At 21.9% G+C, this 27,069-nt stretch overlaps 1 protein-coding gene across 1 annotated transcript; it reads right to left on the bottom strand.

Moving 5' to 3' along the window:
- Positions 1–7,883: 7,883 nt before the first annotated feature.
- Positions 7,884–26,790, bottom strand: LOC117173468 (protein PXR1). The gene is made up of 3 exons (XM_033362061.1): positions 26,106–26,790; positions 15,986–16,195; positions 7,884–8,444 (listed from the first exon to the last, which is right to left on the bottom strand). Exons 1-3 carry the CDS (start codon positions 26,366–26,368, stop codon positions 8,006–8,008), a joined length of 912 nt encoding a protein of 303 aa, XP_033217952.1. The 5' UTR covers positions 26,369–26,790; the 3' UTR covers positions 7,884–8,005.
- Positions 26,791–27,069: the final 279 nt, after the last annotated feature.

Genomic DNA, 27,069 nt, shown 5'->3' on the forward strand with positions numbered 1-27,069 from the left:
GTAACGTTGTACACGAAAATACGAAACCTGGCGGCCACTAGACGAGGCTCTAGAGAGTTCGCATTTTCGTGTACAACGTTACCGGCTGATGCCGTTGGAATTAATTGTTCAAATTTTTTTTTTGCATCTTTTATTATTAAGCTTTGTACTTTAACGTAGTTTTCTTTCGGCTCTTGCATTTCTCAAAGTTTGAGACCGATATTTTATGTATAAAAAAAGTTCAAACGTTCAAAAAATGTTGAGGTTCAGAAAAAAGATGAAATAATTTTCAGTGAAGTTCCTATAAAAATGCAGTACCTAAACGTACTTTATTGTACTCTAATACATTTCCTAAAGTTTCAGCTCGATATTTTATTTACAAAAAAAGTTCTTAAGTTCAAAAGAACATTCAGTGAACTGAAAAACTGTGGTCGGTAATATAGGTATTTAGCTGTGTCGCATGCCCTTAAGGGTTCATTATTTTAGTTAAAAACTAATTTTTTAAATCACTTTTCTTAATTGAAAAAAATTATTAAAATAATGAATATAATATAATTTACAGGAGTCTCTTTTTTTTACTTACTTACAATTCTTTAAAATGGGCAGATTATTTTTTTTTCATTGACAAAATATGAATCTCAAATAGTTAAATTTTCGATAAAAAAATCCCTTTTTTTCAATCTTACTTTTGATATATTTTTTTAACATTTATAAAACATAAAAATACATTTTCAAAATATTTTATTTATCTTTCATTAAGGGTTTTGGTTAAATCCAACTTCGAATTATTTTTTTTATATGTACGGCACTGACTCAATATATATTTTTCGGAAGGATTTGCGAACGAAAGAAAGAAAACTTGTCGACACAATTCCAAAAAGTAAAAAAATAAATGTATAAACGATTCTAATCGTCCAAATGCTGTCGTCTGCTACCCGTTGATTTCTATCTTTCGCAAAAATCATATTGGTCGTGAAAATAATCATTTTCTCAACAAACTTTTTGATTTTTCGACATTTTATTGATCCGAGGATATCGCAAAACCCCGGATATTCGACAAGTTTTCTTCCTTTCGTTCGCAAATCCTTCGGAAAAAATATATATTGAACCAGTGCCGTACCTATCAAAAAATAATTCAGTCGGATTTAACCAACACCCTTAAGGTAGTTAAATTCAGTTCGACTAACTTTCTTATTTCCAAATTCAACTGCTTACGTTGAAAGTAGAACAATTTGTTCAAAATTCATTTTATTTTATTGATGATTGATCATTTTAAGTGAAAAAGCTTTTTTTTCAAAATTTATAACTATTTTGTTGACATTTTTTTTTATTTATTTTTTTTTTTACTGAAAATTTAAATGTTCCATGTTTGGTTGAATGTTTTATCTTCTGAAGTTTGAAAATTCAACTATTTGTTTAAAAATTTCTGTATTTTGTTGAAACTTTATCTTTTGCGGTAGAAAATTAACTTTCTTGGTTTAAAATTCATTTCTTTGGTTGAAAACTTAACTATTTCGATCAAATTTTTTTATTTATTCGCGTAAGGACTTACTTTTCAAAATAAACATAAAACTTATATATTTTTTGTTACAAACTTACCTTTTTTAAGTTGAAAATTCATCTATTTTGTTGAAAATTTGTCTTTTTCTTGTAGATAATGAACCTCTTTAGTTAAAAATTAATTTTTTTCTGTTGAAGTTCATTTCTTTGGCTAAAAATTAGTGTTTTTTTCATTGAAAATTAATTTTTCAAACTAAAAATTTAAATAAATTTGTTTTAACATTTTTGTATGGACAGTTAATATTTTTGTTCAAAATTCACTTGACCAGTTAAAAATTGAACAATTTTGTTGAAAATTTATTTTATTTTGTCTTTCTTTTTGTGAAATAATCAACCTGTTTGGCTGAAAATTAATCTTTTTCTGTTAAAATTAATTTCTTTGACTTAAAATTTAACTAAAAATGTGAATAAATTTGTTTTGACATTTTTGTATAGACAGTTACAATTTTTATTAAAAATTCACCTGTCCAGTTAAAAATTGAACAATTTTGTTTAAAATTTATTTTATTTTGTGAAAAATTTATCTTTCTTAGCTGAAAATTTATTTATTTTGTTGAAAATTTGTCTTTTTTGTGAAATAATCAACCTGTTTAGTTGATTATTTTGAAAATTAATTAATTAATTTTTTTATTTATTTTTTGTATAGACAGTTACAATTTTTGTTCAAAATTCACTTGTCCAGTTAGAAATTGATCAATTCTGTTGAAAATTTATTTTATTTTGTTAAAAATTAATCTTTTTCTGTTGAAATTAATTTCTTTGACTTAAAATATAACTAAAAATGTGAATAAATGTATTTTGACATTTTTGTATAGACAGTTACAATTTTTATTCTAAATTCACCTGCCAGTAAAAAATTGAACTATTTTGTTGAAAAATTATTTTATTTGGTTAAAAACCTATTTTTTTTAACTTAAACTATTTTTTTGTTGTCAAAAATTGATCTTTTTTAGTTTAAAATTCAATTATTTTGTGAACAATTTGTCTTTTGGTTGTAGATAATCAACCTTTTTGGTTGAAAATTAAACTTTTTCCGTTGAAATTCATTTATTTAGCTAAAGATGAGTTCTTTTCATTGAAAATTAACTTTTTTCAACTAAAAATTTAAATAAATTTGTTTTGATATTTTTGTATAGACAGTTAAAATTTTTGTTCAAAATTCAACTGCCCAGTTCAAAATTGAACTATTATGTTGAAAATTTATTTTATTTTGTTAAAAACTTATTTCTCTAACTTAAACTTAACTATTTTTTTGTTGTTGAACATTTTTTTTTTTAGTTGAAATTCCATTAATTTTGCTAAAACTTGTTCTTTTTTGTATACAATCAACCTTTTTAGTTGAAAATTAATCTTTTTCGGCTGAAATTAATTTTTTGGCTACAACTATCAATCAATTTGCTTTGACATGTTTGCATAAAAAGTTAAAATTTTTGTTAAAAATTAACCTGTCCAGTTAAAAACTGAACTACTTTGTTGCAACATTATTTTATTTTGTTAAAAATTCATTTCTTTAACATAAACTTAAACTATTTTTTGTGGTTGAAAATATATCTTTTTTTAGTTGAAAATTCATTTATTTTGTTGAAAATTTGTCTTTTTTGTGAAATAATCAACCTTTTTGGTTGAAAATTAATGTATATTGTTAAAAAATGTTTTTTTTTTTTGTAGAAAATTAATATTTTTCTGTTGAAATTCATTTCTTTGATTACAATTTTTTTTCATTAACAACTAATTTTTTTAACTAAAAATTTAAATAAATTTGTTTTGAAATATTTTTATAGAGATTTAACATTTTTGTAGAAGTTCACCTGTCTGGTAAAAAATTGTACTGTTTCATTGAAAATTTATTTTGTTTGGTTAAAAACTTATTTCTCTAACTTGAACTATTTTTTGTTATTGAAATTTTATCTTTTTTTTTGAAAATTCACCTATTCTGTTGAAAATTTGTCCTTTTTTATAAGAAAATTTATTTTTCGGGTTAAAAATTCAAGTATTTGGTTAAAAATTAGTTTTGTACATTGAAAATTAATTTTTTTCACTTTAAAAATTTAAATATATTAGTTTCTAAATTTGTTTAACTTGAACTATTTTTTGTTGTTGAAGATTTGTATTTTTTTGGTAGATAATCAACCTATTTGGTTGAAAATTCAACTATTAGCTTGAAATTATCATTAAAAATTAAAATATTTGGTGGAAAATTCATGTATATTGTTTTTTTTTTTCTAGAAATTTAATCTTTTTCTTTTGAAATTAATTTATTTGGTTAAAATTTTTATTTATTATAAATTAATTTTTCAACTAAAAGTTTTAATAAATTAGTTTAAAAATTTTTTATAAACATTTAACTTTTTTGTAAAAAATTTATCTTTTAAAAACTTATTTCTCTAATTTAAACTTCATTTTTCTGTTGTTGAAAATTTGTTCTTTTGATAGTACAAAATTCATTTTCCGGTTTAAAAATTCCACGATACGGTTAAAAAAAATGTTTATTTATGATACATTATTTTAGTTGAAAATTCATTTCTTTGGTTGAAAACTTAACTATTTTGTTTAAAATTTTTATTTTATATATATATTTTTTTTTTTGGTTACAAATTTACATTTTTTAGTTGAAAATTTAACTATAAGGTAGAAAATTCCATTAGAAATTAAAATATTTGGTGGAAAATTCATGTATATTGTTAAAATTTGTTTGGTTTTTTTCGTAGCAAATTAATCTTTTTATTTGTTTAAAATTCATTTCTTTGGTTAAAAATTAATTTTGTACATTGAAAAATTAATTTTTTAAACTAAAAATTGAAATAAATTTTGTTTCGACATTTTTTTTATTTGAACTTTTTTTTTGTTGAAGATTTGTATTTTTTTGGTAGATAATCAACCTAGTTGGTTGAAAATTAATCTTTTTTTGTTGAAATTAATTTCTTTAGCTAAAAGTTAGTTTTTTTTCATTGGAAATTAATTTTTTAAACTGAAAATTTAAACAAATTTGTTTTGACATTTTTGTATAGACAGTTAAAATTTTTGTTAAAAATTCACTTGTCCAGTTAAAAATTGAACTATTTTTTTTTTTTTGAAAAATCATTTTATTTTGTTAAAAAGTTATTTCTTCAAGTTAAACTTGAACTATTTTGTTTCTGTGGAAAATAGATCTTGTTTAGTTGAAAATTAATTTATTTTGTTGAAAATTCGTCTTTTTTTTATGAAATAATTCAAAAATTGAAAGACTTACAAAATTATAAAAAAAATGAATGTAGAAGATTTTAAAGAAATTTGTTTAATTTGGCAGATTTTAAAAAAAAATTAGAAAAAATCGGATTCATTTTAAAGGATGTTTAAAAGTTCTGAAATAATTTGAAAAATAATAAAAAATTAAACAAAAATGTAAACAACATGCAGATATTTCAGGAATTTCGAATAAGATTTGGAAGCATTTTCAATATCTTTTAACCATTTAAAATATAAATAATCTAATTTTTAATTTAAGAAGTGTTCAATTTATAAAAAAAATGTAATCATTCAATTTTTAATGTTTCTGGCTTAAAATTGTTTTAAATGATATCATTTTGAAAATGTTGTAATTCATTGATTGATTCTTCAATTTAAACTTTAGAACATTGCAAATTTTAACGTGGATTTTTATTTTTAGAACTGAATCTGAATCTTTGAACTCTACAATTTATAAAAATTAGAAAATTTATTTTTCAGTTTAATTGCATTTAATTTAAAATTTGTTCAGTTTAAAAGTGTTATTAGCTTCCATTTTATATGTATAAATTATTGAGCATTTGAATCGGATCTAAATACAAAATTATTTAATTAAAAAACTTTTAAACTTCAATTTTAAAAGTTTGAAATTCAAGAGTTCCACTTTGAGTGCTTTCATTTCAATTTTTATGAATTCAAATGGAAAAATTGTTAGCTTTAGAGTTCGATTTTTTGAATTTCATTTACCATGAAAAATGTTTGCAAACCGGGAAAAACCCAGGAATTTTTTTCTTGGATTAAAACTTACAAGAAATAATGACATAACTGTTTTTTTTAACCTATTTGACAAAAATGTGTTTTTTACTGTATAATATGGAAATTTTATTTAAAATTACTTTTTTTACGAAGATTTGTTGTTAGTATTTAATCAGGGTGGCCGTTTTAATCAAGGAAATAAATTTCCGGTTCGCAAACATTTTTCACGGTCAATGAAATAAAAAAATGGAACTCTAAAACTAAAGAATTTTCCACTTGAGGTAATAGAAAGTTTACAATTTTCAAAATTATATAATTTTAAGGAATTTTAACCTAGAAACATCAAATATTTAAAAATTGAAAAAATTTTAACTGAAATTTTTAAATTAACAATTCAATTCTTTTCTTTTTAAATAATTTAAACATCCTTGGAATGCTTCAACATTTTATTTAAAATTCTTGAGAAATCTAGAAGTTGGTTTAAATTGGTTTTAAATTTAAAATTATTTTGGAGATTTTTCAGAACTTCTAAATATCTGTCAAAATGAATAAAATTGAACGTACTAATATTTTTCAATATAAAAAAACATAAATCAACGTTATCATTTTCAATGATCTGAATTTAAAATATCAATCAATGAACATAAAAATGTTAAAAAATATATAATTTTAAGGAATTTTAAGCTAGAAACATCAAACATTAAAAAAGTGAAAAATTTTAAACTTAACACTTCTTAAATTAGAAATTCAATTATTTTCTTTTTAAATAGTTTAAACATTCTTGGAAAGCTTCAAACATTTATTTCAAAATGTTGAGAAATCTAGAAGTTGTTTTAAATTTGTTTTAATTTAAAATTATTTTGGAAATTTTTTTAGAACTTTGAAATATCTGTCAAAATGAAATGAATTTTTTATACAATTTTCAGAAAATCCTGCAAATTTTAGAAAAATTCTTTACAGTTAGGATGTATAAAGAATAATTAAACATTCATTATTTTTAGGCGAAATTTGAGTAATTTTAAGAGATCCCCAGGAAAATTAAAAGTAACTTTTCATTTTGAAAAATTATTTTAAGAGAATATTTAAAAAGTTTTTCAAAGATATAAAAAAAAAATTTCAAAAAAGATTCTTGAAGATTTTAAGAAAATCTTCTAAAATCGACATGTTACTTTTTTTTTGCTTTTTATAACTCCTGCATATCTCTTAAAATTACTTAAATTTTTTCTGAAAATGTTAATTAGTAAATTATACATCAAAATTTTAAATTTTTCACTTACAAATTAAGCATTTTTTAAATAAAATAATTAAAATTTAGCGTTCAAAGTTTAAAGGCTCTTCGAAATTTTAAAGATTCCAGGCTTTCTATGTCCAACAATTCAGTTAAAGATTCTTTACTTTTAAAAATTTGGTTTGAATTTACTTGTCTTAAACAAAAATTCAAATATTGCTAAATATTCAATAATTAATATTTTTTATTAAAAATTTGAAATTGAATGGGTTAAAAATTGAATACTTTCGACTGAAACAATATTAAAATTTTTTTTTAAATCCTTTAATTATGAATATATTATTATAAAGTTATTTTTAAGTTGAAAATAGTTTATAAACTTTCAGTAACATGTTCACATTTATTTAATGTATAAGGCTTTAAAATTTAAACCGCTCAAGTTTTAACGTTAAAATCTGAAAATTCTCAAGTTTTGAACTGGTTTAAAATCGTGTTGTCAAATCGTTTTTGTAGATTAGATAAAAATGTTTTTTATCCAAAATTTTCAACATCAAAGGCTTTTATTTTTTATTTGTTCAAGTCTTTAAGAAAGCATTTAAAAATTCTTTAAATTAAAAATGTAAGCTCCGAAATAAAAATTTTAAATTGAAAATTTTTAAAGTAAAAAAATGTTGAAATCGAACGTAGAAAAATTTTTCCTCTACAAATTTGTAAAAATCCCGGTCAAACACAAAAAATCACTGTCATTTCCCGGTTTTATACTTCACAAAACTATTGTAAACACACTTTTATGCAAAAATTAATTTACATTTTTAAAATTGTACCTACTATTTCTAGTTCCAGTTTTCGACGCCAGGTGGCGAAATGGTAGACCATCATTCCCAATATCAAAATTTTATTTTTTTAATTCAACAGTAAGTTAAAAAATTGAAAAATTAGTTTAAAAAATTAATTTGTTGTTGTTAATAAATATTCATTATTTAGGTTAAAAATTAATTTGTTGTTGTTAATAAATATTCATTATTTAGGTTAAAAATTAATTTTCCAAATTACTGTTCTAAATTGAACAAAATTATTAAAATAATCAATACTTGCATTTTTTTGCTATCAGAAGTAAATTCCCGATTTTTCAATTAAATATTTCCACAATAAAAACTATTTTTTACAATGCATTTCTATTCTTTCTCTTGGTCCTTACAGAACATAAAAAGTACAAGAAGATATTTACAGATCGTTTTTTTCGCTATTTTGAAGCAAATAAAAAATGAGCAAACTTAGTTAGTTAGACTCTGTTGGTTTTCCATCTTTGGATGAAGCCTCTTTTTTCGATTCCTTCGAGGCTTTAGCTTCCCTTGGAGCTTTTGCTTCCTTCGGAATTTTTTCCTCCTTTGTCGATTTTTCTTCCTTTCCCGAGGACGCTACCTTCTCAGGATTTTCGAACATCCTCGAAATCTTTTCGACTAATTTGACAGCCTGCTCCTGTTTCCTCATTTCCTTTTTCTTCTTCTTGTCCTCCTTCTCCTTTTTCTCCATCAACTCCTTGAATTTCGGACTTCGCGGGTCGATATTCACTCCGAAGTGACGACGAACCTCTTCCATCATTTTTTCTTTCTTTTCTCTCGCTGCTTTTATGGTCGCTTCTTTCTTTTCGACTTTGGCTCGCAATTCTTTTCTCCACAATCCCATATTTTCGAGCTTCCGATCAATGTCCTCTTCCCTGTAGAAAATAAAAATAAGTCTTTTTTTCCGGTAGGCAAACAATTTTCACGGTCAATGGAATTAAATTCGAAAACTGAAGCTAACAAATTTTTCGATTTATATTAATAATAATTGACCTGCCAATTAAAGCACTCAAATCGGAGTGTCTAGCGTGTCTTAAAAAAAAAATCCAGGTTTTCCAGGACAAAAAAAATACATTTTCCCAGGTCATTTTTCTATTTTAATACGTTAATAAATCGAGACGCTCAAAATCTAAAATATTGCAAAGTTTCTCCTTTTTTTTTAATCGAAATAATTTTTTGCTTTAGATACAATCGAAGAGAGTTCAATTCGTTGTGAGACGACCTTTTTGATCAGAATTGGTTAAAATTCGATGGAGTTACCCTATATAAATTATCGAATTTTAAAGAAAAATTATTAAACTTTAAACAAAAACAGTTGTATTGCATTTTAAATCCAATAGGACGAATTTCCTGTCCAAATAGGCGAATTTTCTACAACATAGTTGAAATTTCAACCACAAAGGGTGACTTTTTAACAAAATACTTTAATTTTCTAATTACAAAACTTAATTTTCAATCGTATAGTCGTATTTTAAAACAAAAAATATTAAATTTCAACCAAAAACAGTTGAAGTTTCATCAAAAACAAAAACAATCTTCAATAAAATCGATAAATTTTCACCCAGAGTTGAAGATTCAAAAAAAGAATTAAATCTTCAACAAAATAGTTGAATTATTAACCAAATAGTTTAACTTTCAACCTATGAAGATAAAATTATTATCCAAAACGATGAATTTTTAACCAAAAAAATTAAGTTTCTACAAAAAAAAAGAAAAATTTTCAAATAAATAGTTGATTTTTTAGCTAAAAAAAAATACATTTTTACACACAAAAAATTTAAACAAATATTTGAATTTTAATCTAAAATGATAAATCTCCGATATTGAAATCAAAAAAATTAATTTCTATCACGGTAGATCAATTTTTAACCATAAAAAAGTAGTTTCCTACAAAACAGTTGAATTTTCGACCCGCCAATATTAATTTTCTATCAAAAATACGTACCTTAACAAAATAATTTGATTTCCAACCAGAAAGGGTGACTTTTCAACAAAATACTTTAATTTTCTAATTACATAAAGGAATTTTCAACCATATAGTCGTATTTTGGAAAAAAAATATTAAACTTCTACCAAAAAAAGTTGAATTTAAAAAAAATGATGAATTCCCAACAAAAAATAAATTAATTGATATTTGAAAAAAAATCCAACAAAATAAATAAATTATCACCCAGAGTTGAATTTTCAAAAAACTAATTTCATTTTTAACAAAATAGTTGAATTTTTAACCAAGTAGTCTGACTTTCAACCTACAAAGATCCAATTATTCCCCAAAACGATGAATTTTTACCTAAAAAAATTAAGTTTCTACAAAAAAGACTAATTTTGAACAAAAAAATACATACATTTTTTGTAAAAAAAAATTCAACCGAATATTTAAATTTTCAACTAAAATGATAAATTTGCAATTCTGCCACCAAGTAAATTAATTTTTAATGCGGTACATCAACTTTCAACCATAAAAAGTCTCATTTTCTACAAAACAGTTGAATTTTCGACCCACTAATGTTAATTTTCTATTACAAAGACGTATTTAAGAAGTATAATTTGATTTTTAATCAAAAAGTCTAACTTTTTAACAAAATACTTGAATTTTCTAATTACAAAAATTATTTTAGAATAAAAAAATTTTAATCTTCAACCAAAAATAGTTGAATTTTTAACAAAAAGATGAATTAACAAAAAAATGAAATTTTTCAAAAAAAAGAGAGATTCAAATTTTTAACAAAACAGTTGAATTTTCAACCAAAAAGGTTGAATTTTTAACATAATAATTTAATTTTCTAATAAAAAATTTAAGTTTTAACCATATGGTCGTATTTTGGAACAAAAAATATTAAACTTTATCTAAAAAAATCAATTCAATGATATTTAAAAAAAAATAATCTTCAACAAAATAGACAAATTTTCACGCAGAGTTAAAGATTTAAAAAAAGAATTAAATTTTCAACAAAGTAGTTGGATTTTTAAATAAACTGTTTAACTTTCAACCTACGAAGATGAGATTATTCCCCAAATCGATGACTTTTTAACAAAAAAAATTAATTTTCTACAAAAAAAAGGACAAATTTTCAAAAAAATACGTAAATAATCAAATAAATATTTGATTTTTTAGCTAAAAAAAAACATTTTTAGTAAAAAAAAATCAACCAAATATTATAATTTTCAAACTAATATGATAAATCTGCAATTCTGCAAGCAAGTAAATAAATTTCTAATACGGTACATCAACTTTCAACTATAAAAATCTAATTTTCTAGAAAACAATTTAATTATCGACCCGCTAATATTAATTTTCTATAAAAAATACGTATTTTTGAAAAATAATTTAATTTTTAACCAAAAAGGGTGAGTTTTTAACCATATTTTTAAATTTATTAATAACAAAAATTAATTTTAAACAACATAGTCGTATTTTAGAAGAAAAAACATTAAACTTCAACCAAAAAAAGTTCAATTTTCAACAAAATGATGAATTCTCAACAAAAATAAACTAATTGATATTTAAAAAGAGAATAGTTTATAAAGTTTCAATCGAGCGTTCACATTTATTTAAGTAATAAAAGTTTCCAATTGAAACAATTCCATTTCTAGCTTGTAAATCTGAAAATTCTAAAATAGTAAACGAAATACCGAATCGCCCAGTAAAATCAAATTTTATTCACTTTTTAATCCCTAAATTACAGTTTAACTTCGAAAATCATGAATTAATTTATATTCACCCTTCAGAAACCAAAAATGTTCTTTTTATAAAAAATCTTTTATTTCAAAAGGTCCTAAGTTGAAATTTTTAAAATCTGGTGTACTGTACCCTTTTTGAAATCTTTGAATTTAAAATCTTAATGAATTTTCAATGAAATATGTAAGATATTTGCGAAATCTTTTGTATTCATAGAAAATTATTGAAACATTTGAAATCTTTTAACATTTTAGTAAAATCTTCAAAATCGTTGAAATCTTAGAATTTGAAATCTTTATTAAATTTTTGATAAAATTTTTGCAATATCTGTGAAATCTTTTTTATTTATTTGAAATCATTAAAATATTTGAAATATTTTATATTCATTTGAAATAAATATTATATTTGAAACATTTGTGAAATATTTAGAAATATTTCAAAATTTTGGTAGAATCTTTGAAATCATGGTAAACTCTTTTGAAATATTTGTAGAATGTTCAAAATGTTTTCAAAATATTTGAAATCGTTGCGAAATATTCTGAAATTTTCTAAACAAATTTAAAATTGTTTAACATCTTTCAAGTGTTTTGAAATATTTGAAATCTGGTGTACTTTAAACTCTTTGAAATTTTATGTATTTATTTGAGATCATTAAAATCTTTGAAATCTTTGTGAAAACTTTTGAAATCTTTTAAAATTTTTGTAAAATCTTTGAAATCTTTGGAAATCTTCTGAACAAATGTGAAATCGATTAAAATACTTAAAATTCTTTGAAAATTTTGAAATCTTTCTGAAATTTTTATAAAATTTTTGCAACACTTGTAAAATCTTTTTTATTTATTTGAAATCGTTAAAATATTTTAAATATTTGTGAAATGTTTCATATTTGCTTGAAATAAATAAAATATTTGAAATATTTCAAAATTTTGGTAGAATCTTTGAAATCTTTGAAATCATGATAAAATCTTTTAAAATATTTGTAGAATGTTCAAAATCTTTTTAAAATATTTGAAATAGTTGTGAAATATTCTGAAATTTTCTAAACGAATTTAAAATTGTTTAACATCTTTCAAGTGTTTTGAAATATTTGAAATCTGGTGTACTTTAACCTTTTTGAAATTTTTTGTATTTATTTGAGATCATTAAAATCTTTGAAATCTTTGTGAAAACTTTTGAAATCTTTTAAAATTTTGGTAAAATCTTTGAAATCTATGGAAATCTTCTGAACAAATGTGAAAACGATTAAAATACTTTAAATTCTTTGAAAATTTTGAAATCTGGTGTAAATCTGTTTTTGAAATCTTTATGAAATCTTTCTGAAATTTTTCTGAAATTTTTGCAACCCTTGTAAAATCTTTTTCATTTATTTGAAATCGTTAAAATATTTGAAATATTTTGAAATATTTCAAAATTTTGGTAGAATCTTTGAAATCTTTGAAATCATTGTAAAATATTTTAAAATATTTGTAGAATATTCCAAATCTTTTTTTAAAAAATTTGAAATCGTTGTGAAATATTCTGAAATTTTCTAAACAAATTTGAAATTGTTTAAAATCTTTAAAGTGTTTTCAAATATTTAAAATCTGTTGTAAAATCTGGCCTTTGAAATATTTGAATTTGGTATCTTTATGAAATCTTCATGAAATCTTTGTAAAATCTTTTATATTTATTTGAAATCATTAAAATCTTTGAAATCTGTGTGAAAACTTTTGAAATCTTTTAAAATTTTAGTAAAATCTTTGAAATCTTTGGAAATCTTCTGAACAAATTTAAAATCGTTTAAAAATTTTCAAATCTTTTAAAATTTTGGTAAAATCTTTGAAAATCTTCTAAACAAATGTGAAATCGTTTAAAATCTTTCAAATGTTTTAAAATTTTTGAAATCTGGCGTAAATCTGTTTTTGAACCTTTATGAAATCTTTGTAAAATCTTTTGTATTTATTGGAAATCATTAAAATAATTTAAATCTTTGGAAATATTAATAAACAAATTTGAAATCGTTTAAAATCTTTAAAATGTTTTGAAATCTTTGATATTTGGTCTAATAAATCTGGTGTAAATCTGTTTTTGAAATCTTGATGAAATCTTTATGAAGTCGTTGTAAAATCTTTTGTATTTATTTGAAATCATTAAAATCTTTGAAAAATTTGCAAATCTTTCAAAATGTTCTGAACAAACTTGAAATCATTTGAAATCTTTAAAAATCTTGGAAATATGGTGCACTGTACTATTTTTGAAATCTTTATTAAATTTGTGCAATATCTGTGAAATCTTTTTAATTCATTTGAAATCGTTAAAACATTTGGCATATTTGTTGAATCTTTCATATTGACTTGAAACCAATCAAATATTTTTAACATTTGTGAATCTTTTTAAAATCTTTCAAATCTTTAAAGTCTTATGAAATATTTGAAATTTGGTATACTTTGCCCTTTTTCAAATCTTTTAATTTGGTATCTTTGTGAAATCTTTATGAAATCTTTATGAAATCATTTTAAAATCTTTTGTATTTATTGGAAATCATTCAAATATTTGAAATATTTATAAAAACTTTTGAAATCTTTTAAAATTTTGGTAAAATCTTTGAAATCTTCTTAAAAAATTCGTAATCATTTAAAATATTAAACAATTTTTGCAATCTTTGAAATCCGGTGTAATAATCTGGTGTAAATCTTTTTTTGAAATCTTTATGAAAGGTTAATGAAATCTTTAAAATCTTTTTGTATTTATTTGAAATCATTTAAATATTTGAAATATTTGTAAAATATTTTATATTCATTTGAAATAAATATAATATTTGAAACATTTGTGAAATATTTTGAAATATTTCCAAATTTTGGTAGAATCTTTGAAATCTTTGAAATCGTAAAATTTTTAAAAATATTTTTACAATGTACAAAATCTTTTCAAAATATTTGAAATCGTTTAAAATCTTTTGTATTCATTTAAAATCATTAAAATAATCGAAATTTCTTCTTTTTGAATTGAAAATCAATCGCATTTGGTAATTTTCTTTGTTTTGTTAGAAATTCAACTATTTGGTTAAAAATTAAATTTCTGATTAAATGTTCATATTTTCGGGTTCCAAAATTTAACTAATTTGTAGGAAGTTCATCTTTTCCGCTTACAAATTCCACAAAATTGTTGGCATTTTGTTTTCTTTTTAGACTGTAAAATTTTTCTTGATTAATTCTTTACATGGAAATTAACTCATTTAACTGAAAATTGAGCTATTCCGTTTTTTATTAAAAATTGATCTTGTTTGATTGAAAATTCAACTATTTGGTTACGAATTCACGTTTTTTTTTAAATCATCACTTTTGCTTAAATTCGATTATCTTTTTCTTAAAAGTAAAATCTTGAATAGTTAAAATAATAAATAACACCTTTTTAGATAAGAATCTGTCTATTTTTGGTGAATTTAAATGTTTTTAATTTTAAAATAAAAACTTTTTTGTTGGCAACATAAAATATTACAATTTTTTTGAAAATTTATCATCTTTACAAACAATTCGCGGTTTTGGTTGAGGATTTAACTAATTTATTGAAAATTCGTCTACTTTTTTTGAAATATCAACTATTACAATTTTATGTTAAAAAATCTGATTGTTTCGTAGAAATATGGAATATTTTTTTGAATATTCGTTTTTGTTCTAGGTTGAAAATAATCTTTTAACTAAAAATTTTACTATTCCATTTTTTATTGAAAATTGAACTTGTTTGTTTGAAATTTCAACTATTTGGTTATAAATTCATGAATTTTGTTAAAAATTAATAATTTTTGCTTAAATTCGACTGCTTTTTTTCTTTTTAAAATTAAAATCTTTTTTAATAAAACAAATAATATATTTTTGGATAAGAATTCGACTTTCTTGGTTGAAAAATCAATTATTAGGTTAAAAATTTAACTATTTTGTTTAACATTTCATTATTCGGTAGAAAAATTGCTTATTTCGTTGAAAATTCGTCTATTTGGGTTGAATTTAACTGTTTTTAATTGATAATTAAAATCTTTTTTAGTTCAAATATCAACTGTTGCGCTTTCTTGTTGAAAATTTATTCTTTTTGAAAATTATTCGATTTTTGTTGAGGATATTACTATTTTGTTAAAAATTAGTCTATTTTGGGTTGAACTGTTTTTAATTAAAAATAAAAAAAAATTCTTGTGGAAAAATCAAATATTACAACTTTTTGTTCTTGAAAATTCATCCTTTTTAAAAATAATTTCGTTTTTGTAGAAATTTTCAATATTGTCTGAAATATTCTTTTTTTCTAGATTAAAAATAATTTGTTCAAATAAAAATTTAACTGTTCCACTTTTAATGAAAATTGATCTTTTTAGGTTTAAACTTCAACAATTTAGATCAAAACCAATCTATTATCTTGAAAATTAAATATTTTTATTTAAAATATTAGGAATTTAAATCGCTTCAAATTAAATTAAAAATAGTACTCAAATTAATTTTATTTAAAAGAATTTATTCTATTTTATATTATATTTTTATTTTTTTAACTATTTTTTTTTTTATGTTATATTTTTATTTTTCTATTTTTGCCTAATTATTCCTCCTGTTTTCAGAGAATTTTCTTTGATAAAATCTGTTAAAGATACAGTTGAAACAATTTTTATTTTGTTTCTTTTAAGTGGGGAGTGTAGTCCGAAATTTGAAAAATTTTAAGCCCAGGAATAAAAACCATTAAAAAACGTAATTTATTATTTAATAGAGGAATAAATACCTCAGCCGTATTTCCTCAGCAGCGGCTCGTTTCTTTTCCTCAAATATCTTCCATCCTTCCTGGATAGAAACTGGATAAGCGGTTTGTTCATAATCTTTTGCGTTTTCTACTTCTTCCTTTGTTGGCCAAGCAATTCCAGCTGGAGCATCAAGAGCTTTTAGACCATATCGTCCTAATATTCTCCTTTTGTATCTCACTGTGTCATGGTACCTGCAATTTTTAATTTCAAATTTATTTAAAAATTCAAAATCAAAAAATACAAAAGCCCAATTTTAAAAGCCTGTGTCTTTTCCAAGATTGCGAGGTTTAATTTGGAAAAAATGCGGGTCAACTTCTTTAAAAATAAAGTCAATTCTGTTTAATTAAAAAAAAAATCCTAATGATTGCAAATTAATTTGTCAAAAACTTATTCTACAATTAATAATCAATGAATCTTGAAAAGAAAAGAATTTTTAATGAAGTAATTAATTTTATACGTTAAAGTTGCATTTTTAACTAAAAAAAGAGGCAATTTCAAACAGGAAGATTAGTTTTCTCTGAAAAAAAAAACAATGATCAAATAAAAAAGATCAATTTTGGACAAAAAGAAATGAGTTTTCAACAAGAAAATATGTAACTTTATATTAAAAATAAATAAAAAACAAATTTTCAACAAAATAGTTGATCTTTTTATACCAAAAAGGCGAATTAAAAAAAATCATTTTATCAACAACTTCAAATGAAGTTTTAAAAAAGTATTCAATTTGAAACGAAACAGTTGTATTTTTCACTAAAAAAAAATAAATAAATTCCAAACAAGAAGATGAGTTTTCTATAGAAAAAGACCTATTTACAACGGGAAAAATCAATTTTTAACAAAAAATTTTTATTTGAAATAAATAGAAAAAAAACGAATTTTCAACAAAATAGTTAAATTTCAACCAAAGAGTTGGATTCTCAACAAAATAGTTGATCTTTTCATTAGGAACTTCCATTTTTAGCTAAAAAAAGACAAATTTACAATAAAGAACAATTTTCGACAACAAAGATCAATTTTCCAGAAGCTCATTGAATTTCCCATTCGCAAATGTTAATTTTCTAAAAAAAGACGAATTATCCACAAATGCTTTAAGTCTTAAGCACTCAGATGAATTTTTAAGTAATATGATGACTCTTGTTGATCTTTTAATAAAGTACTTTAATCTTTAACAAACAAAAAAAGACAAAATTTCAACCACAAGGACAAATTATCGAGAAGATCGTTGAATTTTCAATCTGCAAATATTGATTTTCCATAAAAGACAAATTTTCAACAAATATTTTAATTGGCAACCAATCACATGAATTTTCAACAAAAAATAAATTTTTAAGAATGTAGTCAATTTTAAACCAAAAAGTTGCATTTTTAACTAAAACAAAAAAATTCGACCAAGAAGATTAGTTTTCTATAAAAAAAATTCAACTAAAAAAAATCAATTTTCAAGCAAAAATTCGAATTGTCAACAAAAAAATTGAATTTTCAAAAAAATACTGAAATTTCAACTAGAGTTTAATTTTCGCAAAAATGTTTTATCTTTTTATAAAGTAGTTCAATTTTCAACAAAAAAATGCCAATTTTCGAGAAATCCGTTAAGAAAATAGTTTAATTTTCAACCAAACAAATAAATTTCCAACTAACATGATGAATCTTCAATAATAAAAAATTAATTCTCAAGAAAGTAGTCAATTTTAAACCAAACTTTTGCCTTTTTTAACAAGAAAGAGGAAATTTCACATAAAAAGATTAGTTTTCCATAAAAGAAAAACCAAAATTAATTTTTAAATAATAGTTAAATAATTAATTAATTTTCTACCAAAAAATACGAATTTGCAACTAAAAAGATTAAATTTTCAAGTAACATTTTCAGATAAATAAAATAATTTTAAACTAAGAAAAGGGGAGCGAATTTTCAACAAAAAAAAGTTAATTTTTCAACCAAAGAACTATTTGGTTAAAAATCTATGTATTTAGTTGGAAATGGAACTATTACTTTCTTGAAAATTCGTTTTTTTTTGTTGAAAATTAATTTTTGCAATTGAAAATATAAATAATTGGTTCCAAATGAACTTTTTGATAAAAACTAATATTTTTGGGTTTAAAATACAACTGTTTGGTAGAAAATTCATGTTTTTGACTTTAAAATTGTCGAATTTCGTAGAAAATTCAACTATTTGGTAGATAATACACCTGCTTTGTAGAAAAAAAAATTTTTTGTGGAAAATTAATCTTTTGTAATAAAAATTATACTATTGCATTTTTTTGTTGTTAATAATTAATATTTTTTAGTTTAATGATTCAACTATTTGGTTGAAAATTTATGCAATTTATTGGAAATTTTTTTTTTTCGTAAAAAATCAATCTTCCTGGTCAAAAATACCACGATTTTGTTCAAAGTTGATGTATTTTTTTGAGACTTCGTCTTTTTTCCTCGAAAATGGTATTATTTGGTAGGAAATTCCACTCTTTTGTCATTTTTGGTTTAAAAATTCAACTATTAGGTTGAAATCTTATTTAATTAAGAATGGAACTACTTTCTTAAAAATTAGAACTTTTGGGTAAAAATTAAATTTTTTTAAACCTGAAATTCAAGCACTTGGTTGAAAATTAATTTTTTTATTAAAAATTCATACTTCTTTGTTAAAAATTCCACTATTTTGTAGAAAATTCGTCCCTATGGCTTGAACATTATACAATTCCATGAAAAATGTTGAAAATTCTACTACATATTTGGTTACAAATTTATTTATTCAGTTCAGTATTCGTCTCTTTTTTTAAATTGAACTCTTGTTGAAAATTGGATTTTTTATTTGAAAATTCACCTCTTTTGGTAGAAATTGGATCTTTTTTGGTTAAAAATGAACCTATTTTGATTGAGGATTAAACTATTTCGTTAAAAATTCTTTTAGTTGTGGCTAAAAATCAATTTTTTTGGTTAAAAATACATTGTGTGGTTGGAAATTAAACTGATTTTAATTTAAATAAAAATATTTTTCAGTTGCATTATTAAATATTACATTTTTGGTAGAAAATTCAACTTTTAAGGTTGAAAATACTTTTGTTTTTGTTCGTTAAAAATTAGTTGTTTTTTTTTAAACTGAAAATTGAGCAATTTTATTGCAAATTCAACTATTTGGATGAAAAAGGACTTTTTTTGTTGAAGAATCATATTTTCGGGATTTAAGAAATTTAAATTAGATTGAAATCTAAATTAAAAATCCTATATAGCGTCAAATAATCAAATTGATTCAAACTTCTGTTAAAAAAAAACAAGAATTTAATGACCAAATTTGGACCACAACAAACAAACAAAAAACAAAAAAAAAAGAATTTTCGGACAAAAATAAAAGACAATTTAGTAGAAAATTCACCTGTTTTGTAGAAAATTAGTTTTTCTTTTTTTTTTTATTAATCTTTTTCTAATACAAATTAAACCATTGCGTTTTAATTTGAAAATTCATATTTTTTAGTTTGAAAATTCAATTATTAGGTTGATATCTTATTTACTTAGTTGAAAATGGACCTACTTTCTTGAAAATAAGTTCCTTTGGTTAAAAATTAATTTTTTTCTGGAAATTAAAGCACTTGTTTGCAAAATTAATTTTTATTAAATGAAAATCAATATTTCTTTGTTGAAAAATCCACTATTTTGCTGAAAATTCGTTACCTATGGCTTAAAAATGGTACAATTTCATAAAAAATGTAATTTTTTGTGATTTTTAGTTTAACAATACAACTATTTGTTTAAAAATGTATGAACATCGTCGAAAATTAGTTTATTTTGGTAGAAAATAATTATTCTTGGTTGAAAAATACAAATATTTGGTTACAAATTTACGTATTCAGTTGAGCATTCGTCTTTTCTAGTAGCAAATTCATTTTCTTGGTTGAAAACTCATTTTTTCAATTTAAAATTAAATTATTTAGTTAAAAATGAAACTGTTTTGTAGAATGCTCTTCTTCCTGTATTGAAAATTCTTTTTGTTATTGTAGAAAATCAAATTTTTTGGTTGAAGTCACAACTGTTTGATTGGAAATTAAACTGCTTCTAATTAAAAATAAAAATATTTTTCAATTGAAATCTTAACTACTGCATTTTTTAAATTGGAAATTTATCGTTCTAATGTTGCAAATTTCCTTTTTTTTTTTTGGTTAACTATCAATTTTTTTCTAACTGAAAATTTGACAATTTTGTTGAAAATTTAACTGTTTTTTTTTTTAATTCACTTTCTTGATGAGGATTCATATTTCAGGCTGAAAATTCACCTGTTTTGTAGAAAATACAACCGTTTGTTTGAAAAATAAACTTTTTTATTAAAAATAAAAATATTTTTCATGTGAAATATTAAATATTATATTTAGTTAGAAATTAATTTTTTAGATAGAAAATTCGTTTTTTTGTTTGTTAAAAATTAATTTCTTAAACTGAGAATTGAAAAATTTGGTTGAAAATTCAACTATGTGTTTGAAAATGGACCTTTTTTAAGTTTTAAGTTGAAAATAGAACTATTTTCTTAAAAATTAATTTTTGTTTGTTTGTTAAAAATTAATATCTTTAACTGAAAATTAAAGTACTTGGTTCAAAATTAATTTTTTTATTTTATTTTTTTATTTAAAAATTCATCTTTTTTATAAAAATTTGATCATTTTTGGTTAAAAATGAAAGTGATGATTACGGACAAAACTATTTCGCTACAAATTCTTTTTGTTGTGGTTGAAAATCAAATTTTTCTAGTGAGGATACAACCGTATGTTCGAAAATTAAACTTTTTTTTGTAAAAATAAAAATATTTTGCAGGTGAAATATTAACCATTATATTTTGTTACAAATTAATTTTTCTACATGGAAAATTAGTTTATTTTTGTGTGTTAAAAACTCATTTTTTAAACTGTTTTGTAGAAAACTCGAATTTTTCATTGAAAAGTACAATTTAGTAGAAAATTCGTTTTTCTTTTTTAAATAATTTTTTGTAATAAAAATGGAAACATTGAGTTTTAAGTTAAACATTGAATTTTTTTAACTTTAAAAATTCAATTATGGTTTTTTTTTTTTTTTTATGAAAATTCATATTTCTTTGTTAAAAAATCCACTAATTTGTAGAAAACTCTTGAAAATTAATTTTGTTTGTATGTTAAAAATTAATATTTTCACCTGAAAATTAAAGTACTTGGTTTAAAATTAATTTTTTTAATGCAAATGCAACATTTTGGATGACTTTCTTTCTTTACTGACTGAAAAATCTTTCTTGCTTAAAAATTGAACTCTTGTAGAATAACATTTTTTATTTTTTTATTTAAAAATTCATCTTTTTTGGTTAAAAATGAAACTGATGATTGCGAACTAAGCTATTTCATTAAAAATTATTTTTGTTCTTGTATAAATTTTTTTTTTTTTTGGTTGAAAATACAACTGTTTATTTGAAAATTAAACTGCATTCAATTAAAATAAAAATATTTTTTATTTGAAATCGTAACTATTGCATTTTTTAAATTGGAAATTTATCTTTTTTAGCTTGCCAATTTTTTTGTTAAATATTAATTTTTTCAACTGAAAATTGTATAGTTTGTTTGAAAATTGAACTGCTTTTTGAAAATTAATTTTCTTGTTGAGGATTCATATTTTCAGGCTGAAAATTCACCGGTTTTAGAGAACTTTTTTTAAAAAAATCTTTCTTGTAATAAAAATCGAACTATTTCGTTATAAATTCTTTTTGCTGTGGTTGGAAGTTCTTTGCTTGAAAATACAACCGTTTGTTTGAAAATTAAACTTTTTGATATTAAAAATAAAAATATTTTTCAGGTTAAATAGTAACTATTATATTTTGTTAAAAATTAATTTTTTTAGACAGAAAATTCGCTCTTTTTTTTGTTAAAAATTAATTTTTCAAATTGAAAATTATACAATTTGGTTGCAAATTCAACTGTTTGTTTGAAAATGAACTTTTTCGTTGAAGAATCATATTTTCAAATTGAAAATTTAAGTGTTTTGTAGAAAACTCAAATTTTTAATTGAAAAATACAACAATTTAGTAGAAAATTCACCTGTTTTGTAGAAAAATTATTTTTCTTTTTTTTTAAATAATTTGTTTGTAATGAAAATTAAATTATTGCGTTTTAAGTCAAAAATTGGCCTTTTTTAGTTTGAAAATTCAACTATTATGTTGAAATCTTATGTATTTAGTTGAAAATGAAACTACTTTCTTGAAAATTAGTTGTTTTTTTTTAAAAAAGTAATATTTTGAACTGAAAACTAAAGAACTTAGTTTTAAATTAATTTTTATAAGCAAATTCAACAATCTGGATGACTTTCTTTCTTTATTGCCTGAAAGATCTTTCTTGCTTAAAAATTGAACTCTTGTTGAATATTATTTTTTATTTTTTTATTTAAAAATTCATCTTTTTTAATAGAAATTTGATCTTTTTTGGTTTAAAATGAAACTAATGATTGCGGACTAAACTATTCCATTTAAAATTCTTTTTGTTCTTGTATAAAATTATATTAGTTAGTCAAAAATACAGCTGTTTAGTTGAAAATTAAACTGCTTTTAATTTAAAATAAAAATATTTTTCAGTTGAAATCTTAACTACTGCATTTTAAAAAATTGGAAATTCATCTTTTTAATGTTGCAAATTTCCTTTTTTTCGGTTAAATATTAATTTTTTCGGAATCAAAATTTGACAATCTAGTTAAAAATTTAACTGCTCTTTTAAAATTAATTTTCTTGTAGAGGATTCATATTTTCAGACTTAAAATTCACCTGTTTTGTAGATTTTTTTTAAAGATTAATTTCTTGTGATGAAAATTTAACTATTTCGTTACAAATTCTTTTTGTTGTGGTTAAAAATCAAATTTATTTGGTGAGGATACAACCGTTTTCTTGAAAATTAAACTTTTTTTATTAAAAATAGAAATATTTTTCAGTTGAAATAGTAACTATTATATTTGGTTAAAAATTAATTTTTTTAAATAGAAAATTCGCTCTTTTGTGTTAAAAATTAATTTTTTAAATTGAAAATTGAACAATTTGGTTGCAAATTCAACTGTTGGTTTAAAAATTGACTTTTTCGTTGAAGACTCATATTTTCAAATTGAAAATTTAAGTGGTTTGTAGAAAACTCGAATTTTTAATTGAAAATTACAATTTAGTAGAAAATCTACCTGTTTTGTAGAAAATTCTTTTCTTTTATTAATTATTTGTAATAAAAATTTAACTCTTGTTGAATATTATTGTTTATTTTATTTTTTTATTTAAAAATTATTCTTTTTTTATAGAAATGGGGTCATTTTTGGTTCAGAATGAAACTGACGATTGTGGACAAAACTATTTCGTTACAAATTCTTTTTGCTGTGGTTAAAAATAATTTTTTTTTTAGTGAGGATACAACCGTATTTTCGAAAATTAAACTTTTTTTTATTAAAAATAAAAATATTTTTCAGGTTAAATGGTAACTATTATATTTGGTTGAAAATTAATTTTTGAAACAGAGAATTGAACATTTTGGTTGCAAATTCAACTGTTTTTTTTTAATTGACTTTTTCGTTGAAGAATCATATTTTCGGGTTGAAAAGTTAAGTGTTTTGTAGAAAACTCGAATTTTTAATTGAAAATTACAACAATTTAGTAGAAGAATCACCTGTTTTGCAGAAAATTCTTTTCTTTTATTAATTATTTGTAATAAAAATTGAACTATTTCGTTTTAAGTTAAAAATTGATCTTTTATTATTTAAAAATTGAACTATTAGGTAGAAATCTTATCTATTAAGTTGAAAATGGAACTATTTTCTTGAAAATTAATGTTTTTTTGTTTCTTAAAAATTAATATTTTTAACTGAAAATTAAAGTACTATTGTTGAAAATTATTTTTTTTTATTTGAAAATTCATCTCTCTTTATAGAAATTTCATCTTTTTTCCTTAGAAAAAGTTTTAAATTAATTTTTGTATGCAAATTCAATATTTTGGATGGCTTTCTTTCTTTATTGCCTGAAAGATCTTTCATGCTTAAAAATTGAACTCTTGATCAATATATATTTTTTTTTATTTAAAAATTTATCTTTTTAATGTTGCAAATTTCCTTTTTTTTGTTTAAATATTAATTTTTTTCTAACTGAAAATTTAACTGCTTTTTAAAAATTAACTTTCGTCTTGAGGATTCATATTTATCAGACTGAAAATTCACCTGTTTTGTAGAAAATTAAAAAAAAATTAATTCCTTGTAATGAAAATTGAACTATTTCGTTAAAAATTCTTTTTGCTGTGGTTGCAAATTTTTTGCTTAAAAATACAACCGTTTTTTTGAAAATTAAACTTTTTGTTATTAAAAATAAAAATATTTTTCAGGGGAAATATTAACTATTATATTTTGTCACAAATTAATTTTTTTAGACAGAAAATTCGTTTTTTTTTTGTTAAAAATTAATTTTTTAAACTGAAAATTGAACATTTTGGTTGCAAATTCAACTGTTTTTTTGTTTGAAAATTGACTTTTTCGTTGAAGAATCATATTTTCGGGCTAAAAATTGTGTTTTGAGGAAAACTCGAATTGTTCATTGAAAAATACAATAATTGAGTAGAAAATTCACCTGTTTTGTACAAAATTCGTTTTTCTTTTTTTTATTTATTAATTTTTTTGTGATAGAAATTAAACTATTGCGTTTTAAGTTAAAAATTGGCGTTTTTTAGTTTGAAAATTCAACTATTATGTTGAAATCTTATGTCTTTAGTTGAAAATGAAACTACTTTCTTGCAAATTAATTTTTTTGGTTAAAAAGTAATATTTTTAACTAAAAATTAAAGTAGTTGGTTCAAAATTAACTTTTTTAATGCAAATACAACATTTTAGATGAATTTCTTTGTTCATTGAATTTTTGTTGTTAAAAATTAATTCTTTTATTGAGGATTCATATTTTCAGGCTAAAAATTTACTTGTTTTGTAAAAAATTCGTTTTTATTTTGTTGAAAATTAATTTCTTGTAATAAAAATTGAACTATTTCGTTACAAATTCTGTTGTCGTTGAAAATCAATTTTTTCATGAGGATACAACTGGTTGTTGAAAAATTAAACTTTCTCTTTTATTGAAAAAAAAGTTCTGGTGAAATATTAACAATTATATTTTGTTAAAAATTAAGTTTTTTATAGAAAATTGGTTGTTTTTGTTTAGTTAAAAATTTATTTTTTGAATTGAAAATTATATAATTTAATTGCAAATTCAATTGTTTCTACAAAAATGGACTTTTTCGTTGAAGAATCATATTTTCGGTTTGAATATTTAAGTGGTTCGTAGAAAACTCGAATTGTTAATTGAAAATTACAACAATTTAGTAAAAAATTCACCTGTTTTGTAAAAAATTCGTTTCTCTTTTTCTAAATAATTTTTTGTAATAAAAATTGAACTATTTTGTTTTAAGATAACTCTTGTTGAAATTAATTTTTTTTTTATTTGAAAATTCATTTCTTTTGGTAGAAATTTGATCTTTGTTTGTTAAAAGCGAAACAGATTATTTCGAACTAAAATATTTCATTGAAACTTCTTTTTGTTATTGAAGAAAATCAAATTTTTGGTTGAAAATACAACTTTCTGGTGGGAAATTAAACTGCTTTTAAATAAAAATTAAAATATTTTTCACTTAAAATCATAAATATTGGCTAAAAATTCACCTGTTTTGTAGAAAATTCGTTTTTATTTTGTTGAAAATTAATTTCTTGTAATTACGGTTCAACTATTACGTTTATGGTTAAAAATTGTTCTTTAGTCTAAAAATGAAAAAATCTGGTTAAAAATATATGTAATTGTTGCAAAAATCGAATTTTTTTATTAGAAAATAATTTGTTCCTGTCAAAAATTCAACTATTTCATTTGAAGTTGATTCAAAAAGAAAATTCAACTGTTGTGTCATTTTTGGTTTAAAAATTCAACTACTATTTACTATTTTTTATTTTTGACTTCTATTGCATGGTATACAAATTTCAAGACACTATTTTGTTACTATTTTCCTAAATTTATGCTACTATTGACACTGTTTTGAATTTCTCAAATGATTCAGATATCTGAAAATTTCAACAAAATCTGAAAGTTACAAAAAATAAAAAAATAAAATACGAACCAGTCCATACTCTGCTCGAAAGGTTTTTTGTCCTGGATTCTATTACGATCCTGTGGACTCAATTTGGACTTATTCCTCAACTTATTAACCATCTCTTCTGAAGTTGAATCCTTCTCAAAAATTGGAACCTCGTCATACTCGAGATCTCCGGACTCCGTTTTTTGACTTACTTTCGCCTCACTGGTATATGATCTTACAGAAAAAATATTTGGAATTCCCAATCTCACACCGATACTCCTCGAAATTAACATTTTCACATTCATTTTGTCCCTTTTCTAAAAAAGACAATTTTGTGTTTCAAAATTGGGGTTACCAAAAATTGAGGTTATGTCACTAGCTTCGAACGTCGCTAAGACAACGTTTCTTCAATTTTTATAATCAGTCATTCTTCAAAAATGTCGTGAAAAGGTACCCTACACTTTTGGAAAAAAATATCTTCAAAATTACTGCTAAAATGGGCAAAACCTCTCAAATTTTAAATTAACCTCAACACAAGCAAGAAAACTTTCGGCACTTTCGGTCACAGTATTTATTTTTAACACATCGAAATGAAGTTTTGAGACTTATTTATAATTTTTTAATTTAAAGAATTAACCAATCTCTGGAAATCAACAATTCGTGCAGGTATTTTTCTCATATTTTTGATAACAAAACCCGTGGATCAAAAGATCAAAAACATCCCTACTTCGAGTGAAGTTGGCAGCGTTTCGCACAGATTGCTAGAAATGGTTATAGTCAAAGTTCCGCGAAAATTCAAATGAAATAAATAAAAATTGCTTTTTTTATGCAAATAAATAATAAAAGTTGATATTTTATTCATGAAACAGATAAAAAGTATAATTTATTCAGTTTTGGAAGCGGAAATTTAATATATTAAGTACTGAATTAAACTTTTGTGGTTGACATTTCAATTCATTAGTTGAAACTTTTGAGAGTTAAAATATGTACTTTGTTAAGAATTACT

This window comes from Belonocnema kinseyi, chromosome 5 (genome assembly GCF_010883055.1).
Source record: "Belonocnema kinseyi isolate 2016_QV_RU_SX_M_011 chromosome 5, B_treatae_v1, whole genome shotgun sequence".
NCBI lineage: Eukaryota > Metazoa > Arthropoda > Insecta > Hymenoptera > Cynipidae > Belonocnema > Belonocnema kinseyi.

Excerpts from the sequence above, each read along its gene's own strand:
- LOC117173468 (XM_033362061.1), bottom strand. The coding sequence starts at position 26,368 with ATGAATGTGAAAATGTTAATTTCGAGGAGTATCGGTGTGAGATTGGGA. Across the intron at positions 16,196-26,105 it reads TTCGAGCAGAGTATGGACTG|GTACCATGACACAGTGAGAT; the intron begins GTTCGTATTTTA and ends TAAAAATTGCAG. Across the intron at positions 8,445-15,985 it reads GCTGAGGAAATACGGCTGAG|GGAAGAGGACATTGATCGGA; the intron begins GTATTTATTCCT and ends TATTTTCTACAG.